The following is a 19570-nucleotide window of genomic DNA, read 5'->3' as shown; positions in this document are numbered from 1 at the left end:
TCAAGCAGACACAAGATAATATTGATGTAATATCAATAAAGCAATTTAATTTATACACTCCACAAGATCATACAACGCGTTTCGCAAGATTGACCCCACTTCTTCAGGCAGTAAGGTCGGAGCATATATAAAAAGGTATACAGAGAGGCGCTTGGCTGAGTTACAGACCTTTTTGTATATGCTCCGTCCTTACTGCCTGAATAAGCGGGGTCAATCCTGCGAAACGCGTTGTATGATCTTGTGGAGTGTATAAATTAAACTGCTTTATTGATATTACATCAATATTATCTTGTGTCTGCTTGGAGGAGGCAAGTCCACCACTGCCTCCTCTATTTTTAAACTTTTTTATATACTTTTATTCTTTTGGTGCCTCTGTATTCCTATAACATGGTACAAGTCCACCCTTGGGGGAGGGGTGCCCCCCCCCCCTCCCCCCAATTTCTCCTATCTACAGAGAGCGACTTCATAACCCTGAGTGGGGTCAGGTCTAATCTCCCCACCTGCATTATCAGTGGTTGCCTGAGAGGTAACCCTGACTTGTGAGTATATTGTATTTACTCTATCATCGTTTCCCTTACTACCAGTACATACTACACCATATTGGGCTCTTGTTGTCCCTCTTTTGTCTTTGGTGAAGCAGCCAGTGGTAAGATAACATCCTTACAAAAAGTGAGGTGACCATGCATGAGCCAGTGTAGGGCAGCAGTGATAGGTGCTGCTCTGCTTATGTGTTTGCCACAATCTGATGTTTTTAATGAGCTTCTGGAACAGGGAGACACAAATCTGAAAGTGGGATCATTTCTTCATTTGTTCCTTGTGAATGGTGTTGACACGAGGGCTGTAAATCCAGAGGGGGCGTGCCTTCATTCACCAAACTTTATTTACCTTAAACTACAATTCTAGTTTGCTGTACATAAATATTTGTGCAAGTTGGAAAGGCTTTGATCACAGTGTAAGAATATTGAAACCAGGTTTGTGGAACGTTGTAAATTTGCATTTGATTTTCCTTTGCCATGTATTTGCATTTCATTTGTTTAACTGCTTTTTACCTCCCTAATATTAGAAAACAAGTTGTAAATCCATCAGTTATCATGGTGACTTTTCTTTTCTTTCTTCTGCTCTGAAATCCTACATTCTCCTGTTTGTGTTTTGAGGAACTCCAGTCAGCACCGTATTGCAGAGTGGGTGGAGATTATTGCGGTTGTGCTAGTCATTGTTACTTGGCTGGAGGCAGAACCGGCACTTCTATGGGGCAACCTGGGCATTTGCTCAGGGTGCCAGAGCAGGCTGAAGCGCCCTGCCCCCTTCCCCCAGGTTAATAATGGTCCCCTGTATAATTTACAAAGTGGAGCAAACTCATCTGTCTGTCCGGCACGCTCCCTCCTTTAGTCTGTGTCCTTTTGTCTCCATCTCTGCTGGCGACTTCTCCGGGGTGTGGAAGTAGTGCGCATGACTAGTATACACACAGCTCCATCTACACTACCATATGATGCTCTCCGGGGTGTGGAAGTAGTGCGCATGACTAGTATACACGCAGCTCCATCTACACTGCCATACGACGCTTTGTTCTTTGCCTGCTGCCCAGCTACTTTGGCCTAGTACACAAGTAGATCTTTCTAATGTTCAGTCATTCTGAAACACACGTTTAATGGTTGTGACATCCAGTCTTTTCTCCACAGGTGTCCTCAAACACAGATTGGGGAAGTACAGCTCATGGTGCCAGGGAATAGGGCTGAAGCAGGGCGGAGTGCCAGACTTATGGCCCTTTCACACGGGCAGTTGATAGGCAGTGAAATGCCCATCGACATCTCACAACTGCTTGCTGCTGCTTGGTAACTGCTCGCTGCTGCCTGGTAACTGCTTGGTGAGCACACAGATCAACTGCCCGTGTGAAAGGGCACTTACCGAAACTGTGTGGCTGTTCTCCACAGCTGGGCCTACATCAGCTTTTTTTTTATATTTCCTCCTCTTGTCCACCCCCCCCCCCCCCCCCTTTCACTTTAGATTGTACGCTCGCAAGGGCAGGGCTCTCTCCCCCTTTTGTGTCTTGAAAACGATTATACATTTTATTTATAGTTTTACTTTTATCAGTCATTACCAATACTGTATTTTGTATTTTTATATTTTGTCACCAATGATGTATCTTGTATATAGGTGTACACTATTGTCTGTATTATTATCTACCCCATGTTCGTTTCTTACTTTGTAGAATGCCACAGAATATGTTAGCGCTTTTATAAATCAATAATAATAATAATTGTTTCTCCTGCACAGCACACAAACTGGGATGCAGCAGGACCGATTGATAATTATAAGCACAATAGTTTCTTGATTGTTCAGATTGATTGGCAGAAGAAGTCACTCTTTATAAACTCACTTCCCAATCATTTGGTTTGTTGATTGGAAAATACTATTGCAATACTATGTAGATCAGCCCTGTTGGCACTCATTTGAGCAGGATGATGTCATGTGACTCAGTATTGGAAAATAAAATTGTTTTATTGATAAAGCAATACTATCCAGTGGAGACTTTGTAACCACACTTGTTTCAGTGGTTACTGCTTGGTACAATACTGCTGCCTGCCATGTCTAATGGGCAGCTGTCACCTTCTCAGATAGGTGTGCATGGGACATGCGCTCCATATTGGATGCTTGCATGCCTACGAGTGTCCAGGAGGGGCTAACAGGCAATGAATGCACTGCTATCAGCCTTCCCGTGTGAAAAGGCCATAAGCCAGGAAGCACACTTGTTTGACTTGTGCGTGTTGCCACTTCACTGGTCATTAAAAGTCAAAGGCAAGCCCGGGATATGCAGATTTTTCACGTTCATCTGCACTGCGTCTGCATTTTTTTTTTCTCCACTTTTAAAAATCTGACAACCTTCTGCTTTTTTCACACATTGAGCATTTCCAATTTCAATGTATTTTGCTGCAAAAATCACGCAAGGAAAATGATATCAAATTCAATCCCAGCACACCTGGAAAATCAAAAACTGACGGTGAAATCGCAAGAACAAGTGTGCTCCCTGCCTTAGGATCATACCATTTACTCGCTATATTAAGACTAAAATTGCAGGAAGCTTGAATTGTAGAGTTAGTATCGCCCTTGCTTATTATTGATGTTCACAAGTTGTAGGTTCTGTCAGCTGCACAATGGAGGTGGTTGACAAGAAACACTTTTCATATCTTTCAAGAATCGTAGTCGCAAGAGGAATGTAGTTGTGTTAAGTAATAAAGGATGGATGGTTTTCTTTGCCACTTATCCAGTGTATTTCTCTTTCAGGTCCTTGGCGTTTGGCTTGCTTTCCGATATAGGAACCAGAAAGATCCTCGAGCAAATCCAAGCGCTTTTCTCTAGTGTTACTGAACCTCTATGGTACTTCAATCATACAATTTTATTTTCCAGTTTTGTCCTATCTCTTAGCTGCTAAATTCTTACCCAAGAGTTTCAAGTTCCAATTGACAATAAGAAAGGGACATGTGACTGGGAAGAAGACGGACTGAGAATGGATATGGGGGGGTTTAAATGAAGCAATCACAACAGAAGTTTTAGGCTTTACATGAATTGAAACCATGCAGTAATGTTGGCCAGTGTACTGAGCATTCAGTGTTCACTCAGAGGAGTTCGGTCCATAGAACACTTGTATGCTGGTTGACAGGGACTTTTTGTGTCCATATCTTAGGTAGTATCATGTGGAGTCTTGAGTGAAGCATGGTGGGAAATAAAATGTTCCTGCTTTGCCATGTTTCTAAAGAGCGGATTGGATGATAGCTTTGTTGGTAGAAGTGAAGAAAGTCATCCCTGAGATGATGTTTTTTATGCTCATGGCAAAGGGTGAGAGACAAGGATATGTGTCTTGTTTTTATAGAACCACTGGACTTTATTAGCTTGTCTGCTCCATTTTAGAAGCTGTATATATGGTCATTGCTTCCCTGCTGTAGGCCATAGCCTGTCATTACCACATAAAGGAAACTGAATAATAGTCACTTAGGAACATAACATAAGTGATTGAAGAGCGGTCATCAGAAATATGGATTATACAGGTCATCCCTGGGCTTGTCATCAGATACACAGTATGCATATTTATTTTTAAGAATGCTACTACCTTCTTAGTATGTTTATGTACATATGACCTTTTTAGGCAATTCATTGTGCAGCGGTTATGGCCGTTTAACAAAATTCATGGAAAGCTGGCTTAACAGACATGAAATTATGATGATAAATAGCTTATAAATAAACCAGGACTTAAAGAGACTCCGTAACAAAAATTGCATCCTGTTTTTTATCATCCTACAAGTTCCAAAAGTTATTCTAATGTGTTCTGGCTTACTGCAGCACGTTCTACTATCACCATCTCTGTAATAAATCAACTTATCTCTCTCTTGTCAGACTTGTCAGCCTGTGTCTGGAAGGCTGCCAAGTTCTTCAGTGTTGTGGTTCTGTGATGCATCTCCCCCCTCCAGGCCCCTCTCTGCACACTGCCTGTGTATTATTTAGATTAGGGCAGCTTCTCTCTTCTCGCTTATCTTTTACAAGCTGGATAAATCCTCCTCTGAGCTGGCTGGGCTTTCACATACTGATGAATTACATATGGGCAGAGCTGTCTGCACTCTGCAGTAAGAAACAGCCTGACACTTCAGTGGAAGATAGCTGCAGGGGGAAAGAAACACACAAATGATCTCTTGAGATTCAAAAGGAAGGGTGTATACAGCCTGCTTGTGTATGAATGTATTTTCTATGTGTGGACATACTGTACATCAACCTACTTCCTGTTTTGGTGGCCATTTTGTTTGTTTATAAACAAACTTTTTAAAACGGTTTTTAACTTTTTAAGCTTTTAATGCGGCGAGGAGCGGTGAAATTGTGACAGAGGGTAATATGAGATGTCCCCTAATGCACTGGTATGTTTACTTTTGTGCGATTTTAACAATACAGATTCTCTTTAAGGTTTGATTACCACTTTTTATTGCTATGTGCAAGCAAATTGGTGCCTGCTGTGCATGGCACAAGCTGTAGGATTGTATGTCGCATGGGTAAGCGTACAGTATGTGTTTACAATGCATGCTGGGTAAGTGTACAGAGAGTGGGTTAGTGTAGAATGCTTGTGTGTAGACAGTGTGCAGTTAAGCATAGTTTTCTGTAATTAAAGGAAACCTGAGACCATTGAGGTCTCAAGTTTTATACTTACCTGGGGTTTCTTCCAGCCCCCTTGGTGTCTCGTTGGGCTGCCCCGGTCTTTCGCTGGATGGCCCGTTACTGTAGCAGAGTTGCTAGGCTGTGTGTGCACTCCCCCATCACTCAGCCAGAATACCAGGCCACACAGCAGGAGATGGCGAGGGAGCGACTGGCCTCAAGGGTGCTGGAGGAAGTACCAAGTAAATATAAAACCTCTGGTCTCAGGTACACTGTAAATTACTACCTGTGCTTTTTATGATACACTGATGGGTATAGTGCTGGGTATTTTATAAATGACTTGTTAAAGTGTAACTGTTAGGCATAAAATCAATTCTTTATTTTTACCTGATAAGTAATGAGGGACCAGGCAATCCAAAAGTTAAAATCACTATTACTTTTCTTGTTGATACATGATCATTCCCCAGTTTACCTGACTTATTTGGTACACAAAAAAATTGTTACACGAAAAAGAAGTTGCAGTGCATGCTGGGGTGTTTCTTTTTTTTTTTTTTGCTTCTCTACATCTTCTCAGACTTAACTAATGCACCCTATTGCCGCTTGGGAGACTGTTAGACAGCGATCATGTACAGCGATGCAATCGACAGCAGCGCTGTACTGGGGACAGCCGTGTCACATGGCTGTCCCCCTGGGGGACAAGAAAGCGATCGGCTGTCATAGGCAGAAGCCTATGACAGCCGATCGCCATAATTGGCTGGCTGTAGGGAGGGAATATTTTTAAAGACAATGTTTTTTTTTTTTTTCTCCCCAGAAATTTTTTCCAGCCGGGTGGCATGAAAAAGTAGCCGGGTGGCGTGCGAGGGGGGAATGCAACTCTGCTTACAGAATAAAAAGAGGATGAGGAGGCAAGCCGATGGACCTGCTAAGAACACAATGCAATTTCTGGACAGATTTACTGTCAGATCGACAATTTTCAACATGTCTGATCTGAATTCCGATTTTCTGTTCACTTCAATAGGAAATCGTGCAGAAATCAGATTGGACATGTTGAGAATAATCGATCTGACAGTAGATCTGTCAGAAAATTGCATTGTGTGTACCTAGCAGATTGTTTCAGATTAAGGTGCTCAGGTCCCTTTTTAAGCAGACCTGAACAGAGAACTTCCTCTCTGCTCTAAAAGATGCACAACAGCATAACCTTTAAAGGACAACTGTAGTGAGAAGAATATGGAGACTGCCATATTTATTTCTTCTTAAACAATACCAATTGCCTGGCAGCCCTGTTGATCTATTTGGCTGCAGTAGTGTCTGAATCACACCAGAATAAGCATGCAGCTAATCTTGTCAGATCTGAGAATATGGTCAGAAACATCTGATATGCTGCATGCTTGTTCAGAGGCTAGGGTAAAATTATTAGAGGCAGGGGATCAGCTGGACAGCCAGGCAACTGGCATTGCTTATAAGTAAATAATTATGGCAGCTTCCATATCCGTTTCGCTTCAGTTGTCCTTTAAAGAAAAACATTTTTTTTGTTACAGCTGATACAAATGCTGCAATAAATCTGCAGTGTCTACTTCCTGCTTTCTTGGAAGCAGACATGTTAACATTCAGTGCTTTTTAAATGAGCTTATTTGCAGTCATGTGACACCGAAAGAGATCAAATTAGACAGGCTAAACTGTCTAAATACAGGGTGCATTTCTCTGTTTTCCTTCTGTCCTGTGCAAGAGTTCAGCTCCACTAAGTTTCCCCAGTGTGCAGGGGGAGGGGCAGTACTACAGACAGGATACAAAGCTGGGGCCAGGGAGAAACACACAGCAGGAGACAAGTGCACAGGGGGCTGCCTCAGACAGCCTGTCATTAAACATGCTCTGCATGGCTGTGTCTCCTCTGCCCCCAAAGCAAATAAATAAACATGCAGAGGTGTGAAGGGGCATCACTTCCTGATCTCCGTGTCTCCCCCCAGCCGGATTAAACACGTTTTCAACTACTCAGGCATGTTGTTTACCTGCAGTCTGGAGGAGAAGGAAAGACTACGTGAGCCGCTCTGAGGCTGTCCCGGAGACCCACGTGGCTCTCATCTCACTTCTGGAAGCAGCTGCTGTGTGGGGTTTTTTTTTTTTCTTTGTTTTACTGCTCTCTCTGTTTTCATTGAGTGAGAGGCAGTGGGCACCGTTACTAGATTCCATTAGTGTTGTCCGGATCATGAACGATTCGGATCTTTGATCCGAATCTATTTTGTGAGTCGAATATCCGAATCATCAAAATGAGTGATTCGGATCGCAAAAGGGGTGGGGCCAGGAGCGACACACCCCCTCTCAGCGGGGTCCTGGAAGCAGAGCTGGGATGGATCGCTCTGTTGGAGGGACTCAGGGGAGCCAGCCTTGCAGGGACAGGTAGAGGGGACATGGGTGCCACTGCCAGATATGTGTAGAGCACACATACTGGCCATAATGTGCTGCTCATTATAGGCTGTCTGTTCCGTAGTTGTGCACAGTGACCACATTGGAAACTTTTGGCTCAGCACAGCTCAGTAACTTTGCAGGCACTGTGATTGCAAGCGCAATATGATCCTCCCAGACTCTGCTCTAAACAGCTGCACTTTACTTCTGGGAATGCTTTCTTTTACTGTGCGACGTTTGCATGGAAAGTGTACAGATGAGCATATAGGGGAAATACATGTAAAGTATATGATTGCAGCATGTGGGTATTGTGTGCAAACAAACATTTCTGCTCTCTGCTCGTCCCTCCTCCCTTCTCTGTCCACTCCCTGCCCTCTGTCCATCTTCTCCCCTTCTCTGTGTGTCCACCCCCCTCCCCTTCTCCTGTCCTGCTAGTCATTTCACCCCCGAATGCTTCCCCTGTAAAATGATCCGAGATTCGGATCAAAGATCCGGTTCTTTTCAATGATCCGATTTGAATCATCCGGATCATTGAAAAGATCCGAACTTTCCATCTCTAGATTCCATTACTCGGAGAATCGGAGCAGGAGTCCCACCCCTTACAACCCGCCCAGCCAATCCCTCCCTGTCTCACCAGAACACTTGAGCTGACAGGCAGAGGAGCGCTTCTGCAGTGTACAGCGTCAGCCTTTGCTATTGTGCAAGGCTGGCGCTGATTGAAACCAGGCAATGGAGCGCTCCTATGTGAAGTTTACTAGAAGCCCCAGGTGAGCACATGCCAACAGGTGGGCGGGGCTTCAAATCAGCCAGGTGGCCCGCCCACCTAATTAGCCCTGGGGAGAACACTGTAAAAAGCTAACAATATTTATTTAAAAAAAAATAAACAAACATGGGGGGGGAGCAATCAGACCCCCAACAACAGAGAGCTCTGTTGGTGGGGAGAAAAGGGGGGGGGGGGGGGGAAATCACTTGTGTGATGTGTTGTGCAGCCTTGCAGCTTAACCTTAAAAGCTGCAGTGGGCTATTTTACTAAAAATTGCCTGGTCACTAGGGGGGTTTAGCACTGCAGTCCTCAAGCAGTTAAAACTCTTCCCTCCCTTCCACCCCACAGCCAGCCAATTATGGCGATTGGCTGTCATAGGCTTCTGCCTATGAGAGCCGATCGCTCTCTTGTCCCCAGTGCAGCGCTGTACATGGAAATAGACAGCGATCCCACCGTCTTACAGTCTCCCGAACTCCGCCCCCCAAGCAGGAGATGCGTGCGCAATCTCCTGCAAAACAGAGCCTCAGGACTTAAGCCAATCGGCGTTAGGCGGTCCTGGGGCTGCTGCTGCGGACACACCCATCGGTGTGACGCGGTCGGCAAGAGGTTAAATGATCACGGTTTGACACCTGTACTTGTGAGCCAGGTGTTTATGTATCAGATATGCAGAACAAATACAAGAACAATCCTGAACAGACTTTTAAGCCCCATCTACACCATACAATTTATTTGATTCAATCTGACATGTCCGATCGGGATTCAATTCGCCATAGTTTTGCAATGGCAAATTGAATCTAATTCCGATCAGACATGTTGGATTGAATCGAATCAAATAAATTGTATGGTGTAGATGGGGCTTAACACAAGCTGCTGCAGTACTAGATTACACACCCATGATTCCATGAATGGCAACTGCTGCAAGAAATGGTTGGTGGGCTTAATAATCACACTGTGTTCAGATAAACATGAAACAATTTAAAATAGATCAGGTAACCTGTACTTAGTGAAGTTTAGCTCATGCTCAGTGGAAATCTAGTTTTGGACAGTTCAGTAAGAGGCTGGAACAGCGTTTTGGATTTTTGTTGCTGTTCTATATCCCCAGAAGTAAGAATTTCCATCCATCTATACAGGAAGTGACATCTCCCCCCAGGAGTCACAGCAGGAAATGAAAACACTTTTGAATTCACAACTTGTTTTTACGGCTGGCCCCAGACTACCAAACTTTGTGGAGAGGCCCCAGGGTGAGAAGTAAGGGGAGATCTCGCCAGTGGGGCACAGGGCAGCAATACAAACAAAGATTTTTAACACTTTCCACACTTAACATATTCCAGAAATCAGCCTTGTAGGACCAACTGAAGCACCTTTTAATCAATATTAATTGCTATCTTGCATCTAATACTTTTAGCCATAGACCCTGGACAAGTATGCAGCAGATCAGGTGTTTCTGGCATTGTCAGATCTGACAAGATTATCTGCAGGCTTGTTTCTGGTGTTATTCAGACACTACTGCAGCTAAATAGATCAGTAGGGCTGCCAGGCAACTGGCATTGATTACCCTCCCCAGCTCTTAATTTCCCTGCAATTGTTGTACCAAAAGCGGTACCATTTGTTTGTCCCCAGTGTTTCTTTATATTGTAAGCATTTTTGTGGATTGCTTGCAAGTTGCAGTCTTGCAAGCTGCCCGCAAGCAATGTGTACAATATAAAAAAACACTTCATTTTTAACTATGGGCATTAGTGCTGTCCATAGGGTTTTTATTTTTCACTTAGATTTTTTTTAAATTGTATCAAATACGGATGTTTGTATTTTGAATCAGCTGTCCAAATTGATGATGTTGCATGCGCCTGACACAAGGGGGCACACAGTGTCATCAGAGGGAAATGCTGGAGGTCAGGAAGTGAATGGATGAAGAGATCACTGCTACAAAGACGTGAATTCGCACACAGGGAAGCCACAAGGTGACTGTGCACGTCAGTGAATAAGTGTAACAGCAAGATGAACCTGACTCGTCCTTAACGATAGTAGCTAGTTTTTTATTTTAAGACAATTCAGGTGTGTCCTTAACGCTAGGGAGGTTAAAAGGAAATAATTATAGTAGCCCTCATATACCTTCACCTCAGTTGTCCTTTAAGAGTACTTCACGCTGCACCTGAAGCTTTCCATCTCTACAGATTATCACACTGTATCATACTTATATTTCTGGTATGTTCCATCGGGGTAATGCAAAAGTGCTGTGCATTTTAGCCAGATACTGTGGGTGCTTACATATGAATTGGGTGCAGGATACAGCCGGTATATGGCTTATCCTGCTGCATAAGTTCCCGGCAGCATTAAATACTGTTCCCCCTCTAGCTCCATGTGGATAGTGGGGAATAATGTGATTCGTCTTCCAGCTATTACTGAAAGGCAAATTAGTGTTTTAGAAGCAACTTCAGCTCCGTCTGACGCCAAAGTTACTTATTGTGCGCTGCTATAGCCATAATGCCTATTACGGCCTATGGTGGCGCCTGCTGCACCCAGATCTCCTGCGCTTACAGTGGCAATGAGCATATAGGCAGATTCCCACAGGTGGGAGAACAGTACAATCCACTAATGCTTGGCCATTGGGAATCCATAAGATGCTGTACACGCTGGATTTACTCACTACTCTCAGGCAAAGCAGTCTTTATGGTCTAGCGGTATTTATCTTCTGTCTCTCGGCTGGATGTACACAACTGCAAAGCCATGGCACACATACTGCATTTCATCAAGGCCATGTTTGTGTCTGGGTAACAGTGTTGCCAACTCATCCCTTTAAATATAAGCACATGAAAAATACTGGTCTTGTGGCTAGATGCAGTGCAGGCACTAATTATGTGTTCATATAGTCCCAGAACCTGCCCGTATTTAATCGGATGAAATGGCAACCCTTCTGAGTGAAGCAGACCTATAATTATATCCTATACAAGGGAAGGTGAACCATTCACTTGCTTTTCCTCTTTCAACAAAGCTGCCATTTGCTCACTTGGACAGCATTAGCCTTAAAAAAGTAAGTACAACAGACTAAAAGCCACCATAATCCATAAAAGTCCTATATTGTACTGTTTACAAATGATAGTTGTATAAAACCTTTCCATCCATGTTTCAAAGTGGAAAAAATAACATGGAATAAATAGCAATACATTTTTTCTAAAGAAGAAATGCCAAGTAGATAAAGTTCTGTAAAGTTCTAGAGACCATATACTCCATATTCATGGTGGGGAGAAATGCAAGTCCATGGTGGTTCTTAAAGGTGCAAGACCCAACACAGTAAAAACAGTACATATAACATGGAACTAAAACTGTCATACAGATATACTAATACTTAATCAAAATTAAAAATAATAAAAAGTGATGTGAGATACCAGTTGTGGCAGCTTGAAATTCTTAGACAGATTTTCCTGAGCCGGTTCCCACTGAAGATCTTGATGCTGCTCCAACCAGTAAGAGACTTTTGAACACACCCACATAACAGTAAAAGGCGTTAAAGACAAGCTTGAAAAAAAGTGTGATTGGCTGCTAAACGGTAAAGTTTTATCAATGGTCTTCTCAAAGCCAGCATAAGACCTGGGACCAGATGACAGGACTGCTGCAGAACTCTGTGTCGTATATATGGCTGAACTCTCCAAACTAGAGTATGTCCTGTAATCGGTACTGTCCCACCATGTCCAGCATCTAGAAATGTTACATATTTGAAGCTTGAACACTTCATAAACTAACCAAAAAGGTGGTTTGCGTGAAATGAAAAATAAACCAAAAAGTGATTAAAAATGTAAATAGTAGGACCACAACTAAAGTTAATCCTGTGCAAAAGTATTTTACAAGGCAGTCCTGTTTCTGACACTAGAACTATCTTAAAAATAAAAAGGCTATAGCTTATGTCAGATGGCAATGTACTATATATTCGGTGGTGTAGTGTCAAGACAGCATTGCAATGAGAGCCAGAAATCCCGCTATCTCTTGTCATTTGTGGAAGGCAGTGGTCATCATGAATGGCAGTGTTTTCATTGGATAAGGTCCCAAGGAAAATATTTCAGTATTTGGGGATATAAACCAGTTCAATATGCAAAATTAAGGAAGTACTCCCTTAGTCTCTCTTCTTGATGTTCTCAATATGAAATATAATTCCTGATCATGTATAAAAAATAAAAGTAAAATTGTCCAGCGTTTGGTGAGAATACTGGTTTCCATGGAAATCTTATTTGACTTCATCTGCTGTGGCCCGTGCGTGAGGGAAGGACTCTGGTTTGGAACAGGCCTGGCTGTCCTCACAGAAGAAAGGGTGAAGCAGGGCTTGTGATGCAGAGATGCGCCTCAGAGGGTTAAATGTCAGCATTTCCTAGAATGAAAGGAGACTTTGAAAAATATTTGCTTTTCCACATAGTGCTCAACAAACATCTTTCCCCCAAAGCAGAGCAGTGTGAACAAACAAGCTTGCTCTTTTCCAGGTTAATTACGGTAGACCTGATTAAATCTGCTTACTCTGACCAAGAACATTGCCAGTGAGCAGACACCACAAAGTAGACCTGCAAGTATCTATCCAGTAATTCCTCTGTACTCAAAGAGTCTCACATCCCCAGGTGCACTACTTACACAGGCCTTGACTTTGTGTCTGCCATAAGTACTCCTGGGTCACTGCTTGGCTTCCTATTGGAGGAAGCTAACAGAGGCAGAGAGTAGCGGGGGAGAGCATCTCATCAAGTGGGCGATGCGGAGGAGGCAGATTGACAGCCTCACATAAACAAAGCAGGCTAGCGACAAGCAGATTGTCGCTGGCAATCTTTTAAGAGGGGACAACAGCAGGGGGGGGGGGGGGGAATCGGTGGGGGCACTGGCAACAGAGATAGAATGACCCAGAGACAGGTCATTGTGCACACGACATGCCTCTGGGTCCTATTAGGATTTCAATATGCCACCTTGGGTTCTCTTAAAAAGGGGGTTGTAACATCCAAGAGTAAAAAAAAAAACCCTAAAAATAGTAAGTGATACAAATATACTATATACCCCATTTCCCTGAAATTAAGACATCCCCCCGAAGTAAGCCCTAGCAGGAATTTCAAGCACACTCAAAATATAAGCCCTACCCCAAATGTAAGCCCTAGCAACAGTAAGGAGAAAAAGGATGGCAACTTGTGTTATTACTGGAGTGTATGGTCTCTCTGGTAGGACCATGGCTCTAGGTCAATCACTGAACTCACTGCTACTTAGAAAGTGCAGTGATTGGCCCAAACAATGGTGCCATGGTCCCATCTGCAAGACTGTCGGCTCAAGTACAAATACAAGTTGCCGTGCTTCTTCCCCATAGGCTGAAGCTCAGGGACACAGCAGGATGGAGCTGGGTGTAATGCTGGATACACACCATGCGTTTCCGCGTTCGATGCGTCCATCGATACGCGTCGATTCGATTTCCGACATGTCCGATTCGCGGTTCGATAGATTGTTAGGTCGATTTGCCATACTTTACATGGCATTCGACCTAAAAATAATTAAAATGCGCTCGGAAATAATCGAATCGACGCGTATCGACGGACGCATTCGACGTGGAAACGCATGGTGTGTATTCAGCATTAGAGGAGGATGCAGGAGGACATCGGAAGATGCAGGGGACAGCGCTACATGGAGCTGTGTATGAGAGGAGGATGCAGGAGGACATCGGAAGAAGCAGAGGACAGCGCTACATGGAGCTGTGTATGAGAGGAGGATGCAGGAGGACATCGGAAGAAGCAGAGGACAGCGCTACATGGAGCTGTGTATGAGAGGAGGATGCAGGAGGACATCAGAAGATGCAGAGGACAGCGCTACATGGAGCTGTGTATGAGAGGAGGATGCAGGAGGACATCGGAAGGTGCAGGGGACAGCGCGTCATGGAGCTGGGTGTAAGAGGAGGATGCAGGAGGACATCGGAAGATGCAGGGGACAGCGCGTCATGGAGCTGGGTGTAAGGAGGATGCAGGAGGACATCGGAAGATGCAGAGGATAGCGCGTCATGGAGGTGGGTGTAAGAGGAGGATGCAGGAGGACATAGGAAGATGCAGGGGATAGCATGTCATGGAGGTGGGTGTAAGAGGAGGATGTAGGAGGATATCAGAAGATGCAGGGGACAGCGGCATGGAGCTGAGTGTAAGAGGAGGATGCAGGAGGACATCGGCGGACACCCAGAGGACATGGGGACAGAGGCGGATGCTAAAAAGGTACAAGCAGGACACTGACACACTGATTTAGTAGAGGAAGAGGCAGCACAGTGGGGAAGCCAGGAGGACATACAGTATAGGAACTTGTGTTCATAGAAATATAAAACATCCCCTAAAAATAAGCCCTCATCTTTTGGAGCAAAACATTTTATAAGACACGGCCTTATTTTTGGGGAAACAGTACGTAAACTCCCTTTTTCTAAAATAGGTCCCTGTACGTCCCTTAATTTTATTTTTTTTAACCTGGTCTTTGTGCCTTTGATGAACTGTACTTCAGAGTGAACTTATGAACAGATGTCTTCAGGGAAGAGGCATCACTAATATAAATGTGCCTATTCTGCTCTGAACAGCAGTGTTACTATCCACTGTGCCATTTATTTTATACTAGTAAAAAGGCCCGCCCGTTAAACAGGCGCTAGGTCACAGCCGCTACCCCCCGCAATGTGCGCACATGCGCGTCCCGCTTGCTCATTCCTCACCACTGTGTGAAGTATATGCACACAGGGAGCTGCTTGCTTGGCAGCTGTAAAAAGCTGTTATTTCCCACAATGCAATGAGAACCTCTGTGAACCACACACAGCAAACTGTCAGATCCGGCCCTGTGTCCTAACTGCCCTGGCTGCGCACATGCTCAGTACAAAAACGCCAGGGACACAATCATTCAGTTGATAACGCAGGGACACTTGCATTTTATTGTATAGGACTAGTAGACCTAAGCCTGTTTAAAAACAGGCTCTAGGTCTGTGTCTCTGGGAGCGCGCGCCTACACGCACGCCCACTCAGCTGCCGCCCGCTTGGCTCCCTGGCCCCATCCCCGTCTCTGGGTCCGTGCTGCGCATATGCGCAGTAGCAAAACGCACGGACAACGCTACACAGAGACAGAAGGCACACGCAGGGACACGGGTTTTATTATAGAGAATATCCTACCGTGCCACTGGGAGACGAATACTTACCAGCAAAAGCTGAGCACCGGTTACATCAATTTCAGGAACAAACTTCTCCACAGGTTGTTGACTTCTTGGAGAAAAGGCTGAACGTGGCAATGTGACATCTTCTGGCCACTCCTCCTCAGAAGGTAGACCAATCATACTACAGAAAAACAACAATTATATACTGCTTTATTTCTTTAAGAGAAAGGATAAATGCATGCCAATAACCAGTAACAACTAATTAGTAGAAGTCTTTTAGTATATCACGTTAAAGTGTTAGTGTAACCTCACATCCTAGACAGAAACTAATTCCACACTAACCTGGAGGACTACAGCTTATGATGTCACGCACTCCTTCCCCCACAGTCCTCAGCCCTAGAAAGATAGATCACCCCCACTGTTCATCCATCCACAGACAAAAACCTGTCAGTGCTGCAAAGGAGCAGTGGCTGGGAAGACACCATCTTTGACATAGGAGATCAGAGTGAGTCTCGGCTAGAGCCACTAAGGAATTCTGAGCTCTTGCTCTCCCTAATGCTCCAGAGTGGCATACTGACCATGTAGGAGTGAAAAATGCTATACAAGTGTTTGTTTATCTATAAATAAAGTTGTTTTTAAGTATAGACACTAAAACACTCTAAAGCTGGGCATACACAGATTTTCTCATTCGATTCATCAGCTGTGAATCAACTCCCCAAAATGTCAGATTGATCAATGTTAACTAAAAATTGATCTAAAGTATCGATTAGACAGGATAAAAATTTTGAAACACCCAGGGGTGGGCAAGAGCATTGGCAGATCGATGACCTATAGCTTTGCACTGCATCCAACAGTGCAACTCTGCAGTTCCATCGATTTTCAATAGATTCCCTGCTGAAATCTATTGGAAATTAATGTGCAGTGCATGGTAGGAATCTCTGTATCAATTTTTTTCAGAACAGAATCGATGGTTTTGGACCGTTAAAGAGAACCCGAGGTGTGTTTAAAGAATGTTATCTTTAAACACATACAGAGGCTGGATCTGCCTATACAGCCCAGTCTCTGTTGCTATCCCAAACCCCACTAAGGTCCCCCTGCACTCTGCAATCCCTCATAAATCACAGCCGCGCTGTGAGGCTGTGTTTACATCTGTAGTGTCAGTCTCAGCTGCTCTCCCGCCTCCTGCATAGCTCCAGTCCCTGCCCCCGTCCCTTCCCTCCAATCAGCAGGGAGGGAAGGGATGCAGGCGGGGACTGGAGTTCTGCAGGAGGCGGGGAGAGCAGCAGACTGACACTATAGAGATAAACACAGCCAGCTCTGACAAGCTGTTTGTCAGCAGCGTGGCTGTGATTTATGAGGGATTGCAGAGTGCAGGGGGACCTTAGGGGGGTTTGGGATAGCAACAGAGGCTGGGCTGTATAGGCAGATCCAGCCTCTGTATGCAGATAATATTCTTCAAGCCCACCTCGGGTTCTCTTTAACCCCCTTGGCGGTATGAAAAATACCGCCAGGGGGAAGCGCAACAGTTTTTTTTAATTTTTTTTTTTTTTTTTTTATCATGTAGCGAGCCGAGGGCTCGCTACATGATAGCCGCTGCTCAGCGGCATCCCCCCAGCCCCGCCGATCGCCTCCGGCGATAGGCGATCAGGAAATCCCGTTCAAAGAACGGGATTTCCTGGAGGGCTTCCCCCGTCGCCATGGCGACGGGGCGGGATGACGTCACCGACGTCAGCGACGTCGGGACGTCATTGGGAGACCCGATCCACCCCTCGGCGCTGCCTGGCACTGATTGGCCAGGCAGCGCTCGGGGTCTGGGGGGGGGGGCGCGCGCCGCACCGGATAGCGGCGATCGGGCGCGCGGCGGCGGCGATCGGGGTGCTGGCGCAGCTAGCAAAGTGCTAGCTGCGTCCAGCAAAAAAAAAATTAAGCAAATCGGCCCAGCAGGGCCTGAGCGGCACCCTCCGGCGGCTTACCCCGTGTCACACACGGGGTTACCGCTAAGGAGGTTAAGTCAATCTATTTGTGTATGGCCAGCCTTATAGATACAGTACAAAGCTCTAGGCCATGGACCTGCCAATGCTCTTTCCCTGCCCCCCATTGTTTTACATTTTCTATCCTATCCGATCGATACTTTAGATAGATTTTTAGTCAAAAAAATCGATCTGACATTTTGGGGAAACCATTCCCAGCAGATCCTTCTGCAAGGAATGAAATGAGAAAATCGATGAGTGTATTGGCACCTATAGTGACATCTGAACATGCTGCTCAATTTCACACACATCTATCTAGAATACCTTTTTAAATCTCATTCCAAGGCTGTAGACTTAGAGGACAACTGCTTATATGGCTCACACTTTTCCCTAGCCCAAAAATCTCTCACGACCCCTCCCACCCTGGCAGTCGCTACTTTGATCTCGTTGGCTCTCTGCTATAGAACTATCCCATCCAAAACCGCCAGGTGCAGGAACTCCTTCCCCCAAGTAGTTCTGCTACTAAACTAGTGGAGCAGTACTTTCTTAGGGCAGGAAACCTCTCAGACGCTCATTGATCCTCACACCACATGGGTCAGTACGGCCACGCAGCCGGTTTGAGACTTTTTGAACTAAATTACTTTACGTAGGCTCCACAGGCTTGCTCTAACTGTTGACCTCTGGGTAAATGTCTTTGTACCTTTGAACACTTGTAAATGTCTGTTTTGTCTGCCTGCGCATCTGTTTGCCTGTCTATGTAATTGCTTATGCCATGTGAACCACAAAAAATTTGGGAGTACGACTCCCGTCTCACTTGGCGAATAAAGCGTATTCTAATTCCGAAAGAGTTGGTTTAAAACATGACTTTTGACGCAAGATAGCCCATATTGCTCCAGGATGGCCTACTGAGCATGCTCTTGGTGTCTGAGGCACTCAAGTGCTTTGAGTCACATTGACTGTACAAGTGTGTTAATGTTAACACTTAAAACCAACTTTATTTACAACAGATGCCAACACACAGAGACACCTGAACATGCTACTCAATCTCACACCTATCCTACAATCTGTACAACGCCCAATGGGCATAAATTTGCTTCCATCGCCTTCAATGGGCAGCTGTCAATCCAACACTCTCAGGGCCTGCATATGTAGAATGTGGTGCCAACAATCCTGATGCACGTTTCGCAAGTCACCACTTGCTTTCTCATAGGAAACAAAGTACAGTATAAAGTCACCTAATGGATTAAAAGAAGTAATGATCCCATCAACAGAATACTGAGGGAGGGGGCAGCTTTTGTGGCTACGCGCTTGTGGGGATGTGAAGGCCAGCAGTGTCTGATGAGTGTTGTGCAATTCAGCAGGCAAAGAGGAAGTCACCCCCATAATATTGATCAAGCTTGTAATAAAGTAAAGAATGGGTGGCTTGAGTTTTGCTTGTCACAGACTGGCATGCAAATTCTTCTTCCTGTTCACCAGAAGTTACAAAATAAAACTTACTCAAAAATCTTGCAAAGCTGGTCAGCTTCTGAATTTCCACAAAACAGAGGTCTAGAAAAGAAAGCAGAGAACATTTCATCCTTAGCAGCTGAACAAGGCAACAGTGACCGGTAGAGTGCATTATTGCTGTGATATTCATTAGTAAAATCAAAGACATGAGCAATATCTCTCTGATAAAATCGATCATTTCCCTAGTCTACCACCTTGTTGCGATCTAACTTAGATCAGTTTGTAGTAGAAATGTCATTGAACACGGATCACACTGTTGCCACTGCAAGTTTGGCTTGATGCAGAGCATGTGCCCATCATGCAATGCTCCTAGCTATTTGTTGCATTCAAATTTCTGTAAGTACTGTATATGGTATAGCAGATAAAAGCGATCTCAGGTTTGGATAGGGCAGGAAGGGGTTGGAACTGTCCGCAGTTTTTTTCTATTCAAGGAGACTCCTCCCATTTCCTATGAGGTCACCAAGAAAAGGAAGTCAGGAGACATCACTTCGGCGGGGAACCGAGAATGCAGTATGGGGAAGGATAAAGCTACTTTAAATTACTGTTACTTTAAACATTGTTTTGTTTCGTGTTTAACTGTTCATGTTTTGGGAGAGGATTTAGGAACAATCACTGAGCAGACATGATATTTGTGTATCTGCAGAACAGCCTGTTCTGTTTTATGGCGAGAGAATGGGGAAG

The 19570-nt window shown here is 44.6% G+C and overlaps 2 protein-coding genes across 3 annotated transcripts in view; one reads left to right on the top strand and one right to left on the bottom strand.

The window, feature by feature from the left end:
• Positions 1-4268, top strand: part of TSPAN31 (tetraspanin 31) — a 28552-nt gene extending 24284 nt beyond the window's left edge. Inside the window, exon 6 of the mRNA XM_068267409.1 lies at positions 3283-4268. Within this exon, the coding sequence (XP_068123510.1) occupies positions 3283-3357 (75 nt within the window). The 3' untranslated portion in view covers positions 3358-4268. The remainder of the gene's footprint in view (positions 1-3282) is intronic.
• A 7083-nt stretch (positions 4269-11351) lies between these two features.
• The window catches only part of CDK4 (cyclin dependent kinase 4), a 112453-nt gene continuing 104234 nt past the window's right edge, over positions 11352-19570 (bottom strand). For both annotated transcript variants that reach the window (XM_068267408.1, XM_068267407.1), the window contains 3 exons: positions 18881-18931; positions 15459-15594; positions 11352-12653 (listed from right to left, as the gene is read on the bottom strand). In XM_068267408.1, the coding sequence (XP_068123509.1) occupies positions 12513-12653; positions 15459-15594; positions 18881-18931 (328 nt within the window). In that variant the 3' untranslated portion in view covers positions 11352-12512. The remainder of the gene's footprint in view (positions 12654-15458; positions 15595-18880; positions 18932-19570) is intronic.

Source organism: Hyperolius riggenbachi, chromosome 2 (assembly GCF_040937935.1).
Source record: "Hyperolius riggenbachi isolate aHypRig1 chromosome 2, aHypRig1.pri, whole genome shotgun sequence".
In the NCBI taxonomy this organism is placed as follows: domain Eukaryota; kingdom Metazoa; phylum Chordata; class Amphibia; order Anura; family Hyperoliidae; genus Hyperolius; species Hyperolius riggenbachi.
This window is presented reverse-complemented; position numbering and strand designations above follow the sequence as displayed.